General features: G+C 44.2%; 1 protein-coding gene across 1 annotated transcript in view; it reads left to right on the plus strand.

Moving 5' to 3' along the window:
* Nucleotides 1-2,852: 2,852 nt before the first annotated feature.
* LOC119165382 (serine protease 28) overlaps nt 2,853-16,400 on the plus strand; it is a 28,936-nt gene continuing 15,388 nt past the window's right edge. Inside the window, exons 1-3 of the mRNA XM_075870490.1 lie at nt 2,853-3,191; nt 7,580-7,607; nt 8,861-8,949. Coding sequence (XP_075726605.1) covers nt 3,120-3,191; nt 7,580-7,607; nt 8,861-8,949 — 189 coding nt within the window. The 5' untranslated portion in view covers nt 2,853-3,119. The remainder of the gene's footprint in view (nt 3,192-7,579; nt 7,608-8,860; nt 8,950-16,400) is intronic.

Below are 16,400 nucleotides of genomic sequence, written 5' to 3' on the forward strand. Positions count from 1 at the left end.
AACAACTCACTCTTGACGGTCACGAGTCATGCCGCCAACCCTTTGGCGCTCGCCACGAGAGCCATCCAACAAACGTGCGCATATACCGTGGCAGCACAATAGAGAGTTATAGTATACCGGGCTTACCGTGATACCAGGCGTACCGTGATACCGGAATCGAAGTGCGCATGCGCAGATACGTACGTTACGCGTACCACTTACCGTACGCGCAGTATTTTTCAGATTTAAGGTAGCGTAGGCACACGTAGTGTACGTAAACATGGCGGCGCTCTCGGACGCCCGCTTCGAAGTGACTTTGGCGTAGTTGTTGAAAGATTCGCCTTGTTCGCAGCAAACGACTGTTTAAAGTGGCTTCGCTTGCCTTCAGTTAGGTTCGATGACCGAGTATAACGAATAAGTAGGCGTAGTTTTCGAGATAGCTTCCCATTTCGAACGCGCCTAGGCCTAACTACAAGATCAATGTAAACAAATCGGCAACGTAGACGTTTTCGCGTTTTGCACGTGGTTCATATTTATTTACTTTTGTTATCACAAAAATAAACTTTTAACAATGCTTTGTGTGGTGGCATAGGCAAACATTCTCGTTTTATTTTCATTTTTACTGTTTAACTTATTAACCATATAATAGGTGGCGCCACCATCCCACTTTGGGGCACGTAAACAACGTAAGCGCTATTTCGCTTAACTATAAGACGCTGCCTACAACGAACGTTTGCTGCACGGTAGCGTCATTCCCTTAACCTACGCTATCACGCTAACGCTAAACTATAATTGTCTATTGCCAACCACTCGCGTATTTTGTCAGCCGACGTAGCTGACCTGTGGGACGCGCGCACACCTCGAAGGCAGTACGCGTTGACACCGGGTTAGTACTCTTTTCCGCATGATAGCAGAGTACTGTGGCATAGGTGATCCTAGTGAGCCTGGAATTTTTCTTGTAGTGGTGGTCCGGGCATAGTTTTTGGCAGCAGTATAGCCTTGCCCCAGCAGGTGGAAAGGTTTGCAAAGCTTTGGATCTCCTGTGAAAATCGGGAAGCTTGCAGGTGTGCACGTCGCCAACAATCGTCCACGTTGACGTAGTGAGGCCTAGCACCTTCTTTAAGACCGTACCCTTCTTATTTCATTGCTCATTCGTCCTTCGTAGGGCACCTTATTCTGAGGTCATTGCAGGCAACCGGGAACACAATAGAACATTGCTGCCTCGAGCGCAGCAGCTGACATCGCGTTGGAGGTTAAAAAAACAGGGTCGGCTGCATCAAGGCGCGCTTGGGCGTCCAAGATTGGCGTGCGCAATCTCGGAGGCTACGCCACGCTGTTATTGGCTGACCACTGCAGACTTGCAGCGTAGTACGAATGTCCGCGACTGAGTAATCGGAGACGCGCGTGATAGACGACTCTCCTGTGGTAGCGCAGGCCATAAATGTTCGAACTTGCACAGTAGCGTAAGTTCGTATTGGACATTGCGGCGCTATAAACAGTTTGCAACAGCCATACTCTATTACATTGAATGAGAACCGGTGTATACCAGGACCCCCACAAAATTCGCATCACCGCGAAATTTCTATGAGCTGTGATGTCACCTAGGTTATCCAGTGTATGATACAACTTGTACAAATCATGTTCTGTTAAGGTACCTTACTCGCAAGCAGTTCTTATACGAAATGCGTTACACATGTACTTATATTCTCAGTTATTAAAATATGTGTGTCGCTTGTTTTTTTCAGCTGTAAATGATGGAAACAAGATTTACCGGAGCTTTAACGCAACAACTGCGTTTCGCTTGCTGTAATGGCTTTGTGGCTGGTTGCCTGGTGCATGAGAGAATAAGTGCAAAATAAATCAATTATTAAATGGGTTAAAAAAGCTACAGCCTCTGTAGCTATTATCACAAAAAAATTCAAATTCATTGTCCTAATGGACGAAACTAAAAGTGCGGATAAAGTAATCGCATAAATGTTGATTACTCAACATAAAAGAAATGTACCACCCCTTCTCATTGATTTAGACGATTCAAACAATATTTTTGAGTTTCTAGTGCATGATTTTTGTGATGAATGACTACCAAACGCAACAAAATTTGTTGTCACTTTTGAATTGTGTAGAGGATTTAAAAATATGCACGCCATAATTTCACTAGACTTTCAGCCGCATTACTTCCTAACTTCCAATACGGAGGTCTTTCACTATGATATGTGAATAACGTAAGTTTCCTTAAAATAGTTTTCTACTTTTCAAAGTGACTAAGCCCACAAAGTTCAGAAAGCAAAAATAACTAAAACAGTACCACTGTCTTTCAATAAGAGAATATAAATATGGCATTATCGGTGGCACCTTCAGCATCACATTTCTCTATACAATACATTGTGATAGCAGGATGGTCTTTGTGCTCATTTATACGTCCACAATGGTATATTTCTCGCCCTCAATGCTGCTGGAACTAAAAAAGAACTTTGTCACTGCTATAATGACACCTGTCGGTAGAACAATCCTAAATATCAGTCTAAATTTACTACCTACTCTTGACGGAGTATTGATGCTCATAAAGTATGGAGCCGCCGCTTCCGATGGAGACGTCGTGATATGCAAGGGAATGAACGAATGCGCTTAGCTCTCCCGCATTTAAAAGTTACTTTGTTCGAAGCCGTCAACAAAAATTGTCGAGTGTCTTTTCGAAGATACCAATGCGAATAGTCCAGATTGCCAATCATCAACAATAACACTATGCACATTCAGGAGGCCAATGTGATTCTCACAACAATATAAACCAAGGGAACCTGTAATAGAATAAACGTCTCTCTTGATAGCATTGAAGCTATTTCATGCAGTCGTCATTTCAGAGGGATGGAGCAGGATGTAAGAGGTAAATATTCGTAATCTACCAGCAATACGTTCGCTTTCGTTTGAATTAGGCGTGTGCTCATTCCACCCCCTCGCAAAAGAAGTAGCCAATGAAAGAACGCAGTGATGTGTGGGAAGCTGGTATGCCTGGGTCATGACGCAGTTATAAGTTCGGAGAAAGTTCGACCGGCCTCCCATTCGTAGAAAATGCAAAACTGCCGCGGCATTTCGCGCTACGCACGAAACCAGTAGGGTCCGTCAAAACGAGCAAAGACTTTGTCATGATGGCATCCTTCCGGTGGAAATTCGCTTCGCATATATGGACACTGCTCCTTGTTTGCATCGCATATGAGGTAAGAAAAGCCTACCATTGCGGTGTTTACTGGGAAATCTTGATTGACAGCATCAGTGAAATTTTTTCATAACTTTATTGCCGACGAATTTCATTGCGTTTCAAGCGAATATTTCTATTTTTTGTCCTGCTGATCTGATAAACTTACAGTGGAAAAGAGACAAGCATCTGTGACCTCAAAAGCAGTGCACTTCTAGTGTGCGGGTTGTATGCGTCTTAGACGCTGTCTCCTTCAAGAAGTTTAAACATGTCTTCGAAAGGAGGTGTCTCATATTTAAACTATCCATGTGATATCATTACAATAACAGTCAAACAAAAGTAACAATTTTCAAATGAACTCTGAATCCTGATATTGCTTTCTTTAATGGGGGCAAAAACAGCTGAAAACTGTTCCTGCAAGGAGTTCCACATTTTTCCTTCATGAGAATGTGCGCACTGCTCCAGTAGTTGATCTAATGCCCCAATATTTAAGCAGGGCATCTGCACGACCGTAAATTCGCGGTCATAGTTCGACATCAAACATGACAACATCTAAGCTGTTGCACTGTGAGGGAGGTTTCGCTATGCCTTAAATATGGCCACTGTAGAGTACGTTGATGTCCGAGACAAACTCGAAGCTTCAGGTCTACAAAGATTTATTGTGCTTATGACATCAGGTATTTCCTTCGTATAAAAAACATCGTAGTCCGTGTGTTGCATTGTGGGGTAACTAAAAAAAAAAACATAGCTGCTCCCTCCCTCATAGCGATCGGTATAACAGGAAAGTGAAAAGTGTGTTCACATAAATATTGCTTATCGTGTAAGGACAATTTAGAGCGTGTACAATTTCTATAGGGGCTCTGCTGCAATAGCACTGTTAGACGTGAATCTACCGATGTTGATGCATAGTGGCACCTCCCCATTGCGATGACTCCCACTGTTCCACGTCCTGCTGGCTTCAGTTTTCTTGCACCTAGGCATGACAACCGCCAGTCGACACCGTTGCCTTGCTGGTGCGCTTACTGCAGCAGTTTTATTAAATAGGTCGTTGCTATAACACACGAATAGTCGGCGGTGACACATTGGTGCTGCACGTGGAAGCTATTCGACTTCAATGACGAGCTTTCATGCGCGGACACGAAGTGAAATGCAAAGAACATAACTGCGTTGACGACTCTGTGATGCTCGCTCGGTCAGGTTTTAAGGGGCGAAGCTCCTTACGGTGTGAACTTGTTCGCCGTTGTAGCCACCGTCAGTACTCAGAGCACTCACTCAATGGCGCTGAGGCGCTCGCACCCTTAGTACTTGAACAGCTCACTAGATGGCGCTGCGGCGCTCGCTCCACTCCGATGCGTGCTCTAGTGTGATACGAGATTGCGTTAGCTCTTGCGTTCAACTGCGTTTGCTCTTGGCGCGCTTCCTCTTTCGCCGGCAGTCTGTGTGCTTTGAGTGTGAGAGATAAAGGCAAGGTGGTGGAGCAGAGGGCTCCGAAAGTGGTGGAAGCACGAGCTCGCCGTTTTTGCGTGATGATCGGCTGGGCAAGATTTACGGATGATTCACGGTTTACCGATGTCGGACAAGAACACATGGCGGTGACGCAAAAATAACAGTGGATGACTTCGACATGGCAAAATAACGTCACCAATTTTTCTTTAAAGACTAGACTGATTCCACTTTAAGTGAACGTGATGCAATGGTTTTAAATTTTCGAAATAACGGTTTTTGGTATGTACTGCGTCATTTACTATAAAGACGGACACCAGTGGGCCTCGGTGGTTGACAATTAATGGGTCATGCGACAAAAAAAAAACACTGAGATTTTTTTGGTGCATGTTTTTTTCATTCGCTCAACATTGACCTACAAAAATGCTGTACATAAACGTTGGAGGTTCGGCCTCTATAGGCGCAAGTCACGGTTTTGTACAATTTCGTTCCTTCATAGCTAATGATAATTTCTGCACTACAGTTTAACTTTAGAGGTATTGTCTGCTACATCATAGCTGGCAACTTGGTCTGCCGGTGTAATTATCTTCCTCATACAGAAATATGCAATTTATATGAGCATGCCAAACCGCCGACGTGATATATTGTAAAAGGATATATATATATATATATATATATATTTCAGCTGATTAATTCTCCCTCTAATTAATCAGCTTCAGCTGCCCGCTCATAATAAGTTCACGTGCTACGTGACGCCAAACATGCGAATAAGAGTGTCTTCACACTCGTTGGTTGGCTTATAGATGGCGCTGACTGTCACTCCTACTTCTAAATTCACATATAAACCCCAAAAAGTGGATAGCTAAGTGATTAGAGCATCGAACGCGTTATTCGAAGGTCGTAGGTTTGATTCCTGCTCACAGCTGGTAATTTTTTCATCCACTTTTCTTTCTTCTTTCTTCTTATTTACATTTCATTGGCTCTAATGACTTCCCCTGTACATTCCTTGGCATTACTGTCTGTTATATCTCATTAATATTGTGTTAAAACACGGAAATATGAGCCCTTAGGGATACACTTCTCCCCCTTATTTCATTGAACGAGGGTTTCGTACTGGCAGACTTGGTGTGTTTAGGTTGTATAAGAGGGACAATTAATCAGCTGCCCGCTCATAATAAGTTCACGTGCTACGTGACGCCAAACATGCGAATAAGAGTGTTTTCACACTCGTTGGTTGGCTTATAGATGGCGCTGACTGTCACTCCTACTTCTAAATTCACATATAAACCCCAAAAAGTGGATTGAGGGATGGCCGCTGTGATAGCTCAGTGGTTAGAGCATCGAACGCGTTATTCGAAGGTCGTAGGTTCGATTCCTGCTCACAGCTGGTAATTTTTCATCCACTTTTCTTTCTTCTTTCTTCTTATTTACATTCCATTGGTTCTAATAACGTCCCCTGTACATTCCTTGGCATTACTGTCTGTTATATCTCATTAATATTGTGTTAAAACACGGAAACACGAGCCCTTAGGTATACACTTCTCCCCCTTATTATATATATATATATATATATATATATATATATATATATATATATATATATATATATATATATATATATTATGAAATAAAGGAGCAAACTTACGAAAATTTCATAGTTGTTTACGTTGCGGCAGTGGCACGGCCTTCGTCAGGATTAACAGAAATACGAGTATGTGGCCGCTTTTATGGGCAGGCATGAACACGTGAGAACAAAACACGTGTGATCAGCATGTGAGTGTAACAAAAGTTCTTCGAAACAGCCGTGACTACAATAAAAAACCATAAAAATTGTAATACAATAGACATGACTATGATTCTGTAAAAAGGCATTTGTAACATTCATCATTGACGATGAGGATCACGCATGAAGAAAAAAAAACAGTGCCGCCTAATGACCTTGCTTTGACCGTACGGCAGATCGTCAGAGAAGAGCTGCTTCGATGTCAGCAGACCTATCATCGCCCCAGCGATTTTCAGGATGCGTACGCAAGCGAACCAGATCGTGTGCGGACTCCTGTTTCTCCACCGCCATGGCTCGTACCCACTCAGAGGGATCGCAGTGGAGGCAACGTTGCTTTCATTCTGTACCCGCGCTTCCCTTGTTTTTTCTGGTTTCGGTAGTGATAATTATTATCAATATATATATATATATATATATATATATATATATATATATCAACGGGAGCCCCGTCGTTTTCGAAACAATAAATATTTCCTAAAGATTTTAAAACAATAAATTTTTAAATTACTTCCTAGATAATTTATGACTTGAAAACAATGTTTATATATATATATATATATTGTGGGCTCTCCTTGTTAGCGAGTGAGTGCCATGCCACGCTCATGAAGTGACCGGACATAGAAGACACGGTCGGCACAAACAAAAAACACACACATTTATTTAACTAATCTAGACGACGATATTGTCCGCTGAATCGCTTTGTCAATCGTTATCAACCAGCTAGGACATCCGCGTACACATTACCATACACTCTACCACAAACACAATAACACGACAAACACGCAATAACATGACAAACACAATAACACACGCAATGCGGCATGGCCAACACCTGAATTACAACGAGGGCCCCCGGCGCGCAGGCCCACGGTGCCACGCGCCGAGGACCCACGCTAGAGACAACCGTTCGCGGATACCGCCACGCGCAGAAGAGGTTCGCTCAACCACCGCCAGCCACCAAGGCTTGCTTTCCGCCAGGGGTCACCGCCAGCGCCACACCATGATGATGATGATGATAGTGGTGGCCAACTCTCTCTCGCGAACACAACGCCATATATCGCCCGGTGGTTATCACCCCCGAAATGCGGCTTTTGGGCGGGACATGTGCGCCATGCAGCGCAAGCAACTTTGTGTGAAACTCTCAGGCTGTCATCATTGTAAAGTATGTTTTTTTTTTTTTTCAGACCACCGCCTACCTACTCAACGGACGTGGTGAGTCCTTTCAAATTTGAGGAAGCGTATACGGGGTAAAGTGTAGACCTACCGAACGGCTGTGATTATTGCGCCCCTTTCAGTGCGATAACAACCTCGTCAGAAATTAACACTGAGACCACCATTTCCATCAAGCAATGATTGTGATGGCAGAAAATGACGACGCCATAGGTGTCACGAAGAAGTCAGCTTATAGCGCTATTATCACGTATAGTAACCTAACCTAGGCTGTCTTCCATCTCGGTGGTGTAGTGGTCATCATATTCTAGGTATCTGATTTGAATGTCGCAAGATTCGATCCTCTCCATGGCGGCCGTATTCAGAGGAAGGCCAATATGCGTGACACTACATTTAGGTGCATTCTAAAGACGACTCCAGGGGCGAAATTTCCGAAGCCCTTCACTATGGTGTCCCTCATATTCACATGTTTGTTTTGGGACGTTAAACATCAAGGATTGCTATTGTCTAGGCGTTCGCCGAATTAGGGGCCCTCGAATATATAAGGCAAAGCACGTTTGAGTGTGGATTACGAATGAAAACCATTAGTCCTGAATTGAACTAGGCAAAGGTACTTTAGATGACAATATCAATTAGAGAGTGGCGAAAGAGTTCTGAAGCGAAACACTGGCTATAGAGATAGCGAGAGACAGTCCACTCCTTTACTATTTACCAGAAAGCAGAGCGATGCGTAAGGAATCCGTCACCTCATCTGCTAGACAAAGAAATCCACTATATTACATCGCACACGCGACAGAAATTGTAATATCATCGTTTTTTATGTTTTCGTGTGTTTCTATGGACACATACTTTCCTCGATAAGAGTATTCATGTGGAATTCATTGTCGTTCACCTGCTACGTTTATTCGTCCTGTGTTCACGCCGTTCTGTTTTATTTGTGATTTAATATATAATACATTATTTCTGCATGATAATATTACATATCTTTTCTGCATCTGGCTGACAAATTGGAGTTACCACGAAGAATTCTTTCTGTATTCTACCTAATATTATCGTGAATGTTTTCTAAGAGTCAAAAAACAGTGCTCTGTTTTGGCATATGCAAACCTGAATGCGCACTCAGCATATTATTATTGTTTTTCGCGAAAAAGAAAACAATAATGCCACACGACATCATGTCTTGCTGGTACTTTCGTTCGAGTGCAATTGAAAAAAGCTGCAATTTCTGGGTCTACTTGCACGTGGGCTCACGTGAGTGTGAAATAAGCGACTTCTAATGACACAGTACATTTCAGGTTGTGGCAAAGTGGAACAGAAGGCCATACCATATCAGCCAAGAATAGTCGGTGGGATAGACGCTAAAAGAGAACGACACCCGTGGCTTGTGAGTGCTTTACAAACACAATATACACTACTTTTGACGCACAGTTGCCGCGCATGTGACTTTCGCAACCAAAAGAAATAAATGAAGTATTCATCAACACGTGGCTTTCCAGGAGCCCACAAGCGTTCGCCACGAGGGAACAGTGGCTGCCAAACTGAAGGTCGTGGTTTAGGTCCAGGCCGTGGTGGTTCTATTTCGTGAAACGCGGAAAGATTGGGGTCCGTGTACTCTGCGTTGTCAGTACCCGTTAAATAACGCCATATGGTCAAAACTTCCGACGCGCTAAACTATAGCGTGAGTGAGCGAGTGAACAAACTTTATTTAACCAGCAGATTGCGGCATGTGCCTAAGCCCCACCAGGGGTGGTGGAGAGACCCTGTCTCTCAGCCTCTTCCCGTGCTCGCTGGATGGCCCATAGTTGATCTGCACGATCTGAGCTGATCAGCGCGGCTCTCCACCGCGTCCCAAGCTGTTCTGGGGAGACTGCATTGCCGTCCTGTATCTGTGCGCATTCCCATAAAGTATGCTTTTGGGTGGCGTGTCACATGCTACATAGCTTACACGAGTCATCTGGGTATAGCTCGGGGTAGATGCGATCTTAGTGCTTCGGGTTGGGAAATGTTCTAGTTTGAAGTCACCTCCAGTCAGCCTCCTGAGATCTGTCTATTGTGGAGCTAGGTAGTGGAAATCTGCGCCTCAAAGTTTGGTAGAATTGGATAATGTCGCAGAGCCTAAACATTCTGTCCCTCTACCACCACTCCTCTCCTCCCGGTACTTCATGTAAAGCTCCATCGCGAGTGCGGTAAGTGAGACCTCACGCTACGCGGTGAGCTTCCTCGTTGAGGTTGGGAATGAGGGACGCACACGGGGTGTGGGCTAGGAATTCTGCTGCGAATTCCTCGGATGATATGAGATTTGCCTTGCGGAGGAGTAGGTTAGTGGCCTCGGGAGATATTCTTCCTCGTGCATAGTTACGGATCACCGACTGCGAGTCGCTGATGACATACCTACACTTTGGGGAAATTATGGCCAGTGCGACAGCCAGTCTCCCGCAATTTCTGAATTATCAGAGCTTATGGAGCACGCGATTACGCATTTGCGGTCGGTTTTTATTACTGCCACAACGTAAGATTCGTGACTAGAGTACTCCACTGCGTCTACGAACAACGCCTCCTTGTCTCTGCCGTAGGCCTTAAGTAGAGTTCTAGCACGGCTCTCTCTTCTGCCCTGAATAAATTCGGGGTGCATGCTTTTGGGCAGATTGGGGACCTGGATCTTTTCCCTGATCACATTTGGAACCGACACTTTACTTCCTTGTTGACTATGGTAATTTATCTTTAACTTGTCAAGGATACTCCGTTCTGTGCTCGTGCTGGCTAGTTTCTCTAACTGGGCAATCTGTTGCGCTTCTATCAGCTCCTCTAAAGTGTTATGCAAGCCTAATTGAAACAGTTTTTCAGTGCTGGAGCTATCTGGAAGGCCTAAAGCTTGTTTGTACGCCTTTCATATGAGTGCGTTGATCTTGCTTTTTCGGCTGTATACCAGTATGAATATGCCACTACGTATATAATACGACTTATGGCGAATAAATAAATAAGCCTGATGACGTTAGTATATTTCATGCCCTGGTGCTTGTTTGTGACTTTCTTGTTTAGTCGTGTGGCGTTGGTGACTTTAATTACTAACCTCTTGAAGGTTTCGCCATTTGTACCCATAGACTCAATGTTAAGTCCAAGGACTCTGATATTGTACTATATTAATATTCCTGCCGTTTTTGGTGTGAATTAGGATCTCTTCGTAAGCACTGTCCCGTTTGTATCCCTTGGGTGATCTGCCTTTAGGCGTGGGGTGATAGAGGAGGAGTTCAGATTTTCGTGGTGAGCGCTCGATGCCAGTACTTTCAAGATACTCTTCAATAGTAATGGCGGCCTCCTGTAGCCTCTGCTCTATCTCTCCATCACTACATTCCCACGTCCAGACGATTATATCATCGTCATATATTGAATGGTGCATTCCATATACTGAGCTAAGCCGCGCCAGAAGTCCTATCATTATGAGAATAAACAGCATTAGTTATATGACCGAACCCTGCGGGGTACCAGCACTGCCCATATAAGTCTTTCCTCAGATCTCAGTTCTCCCATTACGATGGATGCCGTTCTGTCTGTTAGGAAGTCTTTGACATAGTTATACACTCTCGATCCTAAGATTAGTTGGCAGATCTGATGTAATATTGCCGTATGCTATGGTTTGTCGAAGGCTTTTGTAAGGTCTAATCCTGAGGTCACTCGGGTAGATCTTGTTTTGTTGCCTAGAATCTGCTGCCTAATTTGCAGCATGGTGTCTTGCGTGGAGAGCCGTGTGCGGAACTCCAACATGGAATCTGGGTAGATTTCGTTCTCCTCAAGATAGGTGTTGACTCTGTCTAGAAAAGCGTGTTCTATCAGCTTCCCAGCACAGGACGTTAATAATGTGGGGTGTAAGTTCGATAGATCGGGTGGTTTCGGGCTTGGGGATGAGGATTACTTTAGCTATTTTCCAGTGTTTCGTAATAGTGCCCTCGGCCCAGCACTCGTTACTATATTGCGTGGTGTTCTCTATGGCTTGGTCGTCAAGATTCCATAGTGTTCTGTTGGTGATCCCGTCTGGTGCCTGTGCAGATTTCGTGTTCAGCTTCTGTAGCACGCACAGCCCTGATTTCAGCCATGGTAAACTTCTCATCTGAGAGCTCGTTCAGGCCTCGGTATATGGTCTGTGCTCTATGACGGGCATGGCAGGAATGTACGTGTTGCTAGCCTAAGCGATAAAGTCCTCCTCACTGCCGTTATACCGGTGCACCAGTTTAAGTACGGTTTGCTTGTGTGCTGATTTGGTGTTATCTGGGTCTATCAGATGTTTGAGCATGCGCCATCTCTGGCCAGCATTCATTTGGCCGTCGAGACTATTACAAACTTGATCTCATTGCTGTTTGCTTAGCTGTTTACAATGTTCCTCGATCTGTTTGTTTAGCTTGGCTATGCGCTTGCGCAAGGGTCTGTTGTGGCTCTGTCCCCGCCATCTATTCTGCAGTGATTGCTTGGCCTACTGCATGTGTGCAAGACGGCTATCACTTCGCTCTATGATTGGACTTGAAGTGATAGCTCACCTTGCCTTGCTAACGTTATTGACATCTTTGATCCAATCTTCAATATTTAGATAGGGTCTTGTATTTTCGCCTTTATGGCTCTCCGAAATTTATCGCAGTCGGTCCATCTAATTTGTCTCCGAATTTCTGCGGCTCCATGGTTTCTATCTTGACTTCTAAAATTGAATCATCGATTGTGTTTTTCTATTTAGCGGTCCCCGTGTTACAAACAAACGTTGAGTCTGGAGTGGTGTCTCTCGCAAGCCCAGTTCCCATACGCGTAAGGGAGTCGGGGTCGGTGATGAGAGTGCAGCCTGTTTCTTGAATATCCCGCCATAGTATTTTTCCTTTGGCTCTTGTGTATTCGTATCCCCAAGCACTGTGTAGAGCGTTAAAGTCTTGACCTATGTCGAGTGGATTGGGTCCCGCTATTTCTACGGCCTTCTTAAAGAAAAGAAGTAAGCGTTGTCGTATGAGTGTGGGATTGCCGTACAAATTCAGAATAAATATCCTCGGAGATCTTTTTCCTGTTAGGGCAAGTTGTACGAGTATATGCTCAATTTTTGTGATGCGGGTGTCGTGGCAGATTGCTATGAGTCTCTTCCTTACAATAGTTGTTAGTGTTCTACTAACCCCTGCTGTGGGGCCTATCCCCTGATATCCCGGTAGCTTAGCTAAACCATGGGTTTCCTGCAAAGTTAGAACATCCGGTTTGGTTCTGTCCCTAAGGTGTTGTGTCAGCACTGCTCTCTTCCCTTCATCGCTCCTGCAATTCCACTGCCAAATAATCAAGTCTCTTTTTCTCGGCTTTCCTATTTTGAGTTGGCTATAGAAGAGGGAGGGCGATGAAAGGAGGCAGGCCTCACGAAATTAGTTGATATAGCCGCTGATGCGGTGCCCTGAGATAAATGTGAATCGCCTTCAGTGCTCATCGGAAATTTGGTAACTGCAAGTACTGAAGGCGTCCTAGGGTTGAGATTAGCAACGTTGCTTCGAGTTTATTCAGTATATTTATGATCATGAATATTGCAAGCTAGAGGTTGTTGGTTGCCTCTGCCTGTTCCTTAACTGCTTTCTGTATTTCAGATGGGCTGTCCAGCGGGCCCTCGAAGCGGCCGCTAGATACTCCCTGTTGGTCCTTACGTGGGAGACGCCCGCTACGCGCTAAGCGCGTCCTGCAGGACTGAAATAAAGTTTTTTCATTCCATTCCATTTGAATAATGGTCGAGGTTTGCGCCGTAGTTTTGTCATTGGACACCTGAGCTTTTCGTTTTAGAAGTGACGGGGTACTGTCCTCGTCCATTTGGTTATCTGGCATTTCTTCGAGGTGCTCTTGGGCCGCGGAATGCATTTGGCTAGAAGTTGTATCTGTGCAGTTTTTAAGACTGAATTTTTCGGGGGAAGCTGTGATATCAATTCTCTAAGCTCAGCGTTTTCTTTTTTCGGCTCGGCTATGTCACTGACATTAAGCGCAGTCTTCCCCGAAGGCTCAGGGCGCGTCCCTTCAACCACGTCTGACCAGCTCACCGTGAATGCCGGGTTCCCTTCATGGCCATTGCCACCCTTTGGCTTAGACCGGGATTTAGAACGGGATGGAGTGCGCTTTCTCGGTCCCGGAGATTGGGAGGTGTGGCCGCGTGGCGTTTTGCAGGACCAAAATCTTGATTTGGACCTTGGCGCAGCCCTCTTCTGGAATCAGGACCTCCCGCAATCGATTGGCTTGGTGGTAGTGGGGTAGTTTTCGTCATACGTCTGTTGCAGTTGTCGGAACCACTGGAATTGTTTTACAATATAGGGTGTCTTAAACTTGACCTTGCAGAGTTTGTCGGCCATGGGATGATCCTTGCAGCACGGCGGACATTGTGGCTGACAGTGGTGGTCCTCGCTCGGATCAGGCGTTACACAACCCAGATATAGCGTGTCGTTTGGCCTCCAACACACGTCGCTCATGTGCCCGAGTTTGTTGCACTGTTTGCAGAAGTCCACTTGTTTCCTATATAGCGAACAGCGTGTGAGCACACTTCTGTACATGACGTGCGTCAGGACTCTGCTGCCGTCAAAAAGAACTATCACTGTCATGATGTTGCCAAGATGTTTGGCTGCGATCGCCGTAGGATTTCGAGCTGTAATGATTGCTGCAGTGATGTCTCATGGAGTTTCGTTCAAGGGAACTCATTTGATTATACCTTTGGCTGTGAGTTCCGGGGCTGTCTCGTATGCTCCCACCTCTTACAAATTGCCATTGCCTTTGATGTGCTTGATGCCTTGGTATTTGTCTGCGTGGTTTTGGTTTTGGGGGCTGACGACTAAGATGTTCTGGAAATTATTCGGACAAATCGTGTTCATCGCTCTTTCTTCATAAGGGATCTCGGCTACCTTGTACACAGGTTTGTCTAACTTCGTTAAGCTGAGCTTTGATTGCTACAGTCCTCCTCTTGGTCTTATAACTATCTTGTAGTCACCTGTCAGCAGTCTTGACATTTTGCTGGCTCTGGCTATGCGGGATATCGAATTTGCACCAGGCGTTCGCGTAGGGCTAAGGCTACCACGGCGTTGCTGGCTACATTCCTTAGCACGTTTTCTGTTTCGAACTTCTGTCCATCCGTTGCCTATGTCATCTTCCCGTTCGGTGAAGTCTTCGTCTTCCCGTTAGGTGGCGTCTTCATTCTGCTGCGATACCTCCGTTATTGATGATTACGGCCTGTATGGCGCCAACGCCGACGCCTGGCTATCGTGAGGCCGCCCCAGTCGACGCGGAACGCCGGTAGTAAAAATGGTAGACGCTTCTTGGCGGGAGCTGGTTTTCGGTCGTAAAATCTCGAAAAATGATCTCCCACCTTAGAATATGGTCTCTTCGGATTCTCGGTGACGAGATGAATCAGATGGTACATAAATCCAAACGGTGCCTGGCTGTATTCGCTGCGAAATCATTCGACGAAAATGGAGCCGACGTGAAGAGCGTCCATTCACCTCGGTGACCGCAGCGACCTATCCCCCTACAGTGTCTCTCATAATAATATCGCGGTTTTGAAGCATAGAACCTGAGATGTAATAATAATAATAATAATAATAATAATAATAATAATAATAATAATAATAATAATAATAATAATAATAATAATAATAATAATAATAATAATAATAATAATAATAATAATAATAATAATAATAATAATAATAATAATAATAATAATAATAATAACAATAATAATAATATTATTAAATGATATATTATCATTATTATTATTATTAGTAGTAGTAGTAGTAGTAGTTTCGACAGTCGTCGGCTACAGTGACTGCCCGTGTGAGCCAATATTTCACCACCTAAAGTTTCGCTCTCCCTTGCACTTCTTGTCTCCCGTGTAAACACTCTTCAGAGGGACACGTTGAGCTCCTTTTGGCGGGTCTTCGAATGCGTGACTCCTTAAAGAGGCACGCCAACAATCTTCGAATAACCTTTTACGCCAGTAATCTTTTACGGAGTCAACATATGCGCCTCTAAAGGTCGGAATGAATATCAGCGCAGCGATACGATTAGAATAGATACCTACCTTTTTACAAGTGCTGGACGTTCCTGCAGGGAATAGGTGAGTGAGCTTTTACAGATGCTCTGAACAGTGGTAAACTCAATTGTGGTTGTTAAGGAGTTTTAATGAAATAAAAAGCCCGGTGACATTATTTCACAGAGTGTATATTTAGGCTGTGTTAATACACCAGAAATTCTTGCTGCTCTGACCTCTAAATATTTCGAAGAAAATATTTTAATAAAGCTCTTACGATGGAACGCTAAATGTTTCCCATGTTCGCGGTGATGTCTTCTGATGTAATTTCTGATGTCCCCACAAAATATCTGATATCAAAGGTACTGTATGTTTTCAGAAGAAACCAGTACACTTTATACATCGTCACTAAGTATTTTTCCACGTAGTTGTCACCACCATACTCTTCAGCCTATTGTTGTCATTTCTTATCGCCAAGTTACTATTCAAAGTTCATTTGCCCGCTCATTTACTTTCCACGGCTTGCTTTATTCGAAAACTACATTCCACCTAGTAAGATGATATTTATCAGATGTCATCACAGGTTGAATATGTATCCTCGTAATAACGGAGGAAAAGCGTACTGATACCGTTTTTGTTGTCCGCACTATTAGAATATAAAATGCCTGGCCCGGAAGTAATAAGTTTTTTACATTGGGTGAATTAATTTTGACCATCAATAACCCCTAATCTTCATACTGTGTACATTTTGAGTTTTATTGCAGTTTTTATGTTCTGCCTCCACACCCATGATAGCATATGGAGGCTGCAGTACTTATTTAAATAAA

This window comes from Rhipicephalus microplus, chromosome 8 (assembly GCF_043290135.1).
Source record: "Rhipicephalus microplus isolate Deutch F79 chromosome 8, USDA_Rmic, whole genome shotgun sequence".
NCBI classification, from domain to species: domain Eukaryota; kingdom Metazoa; phylum Arthropoda; class Arachnida; order Ixodida; family Ixodidae; genus Rhipicephalus; species Rhipicephalus microplus.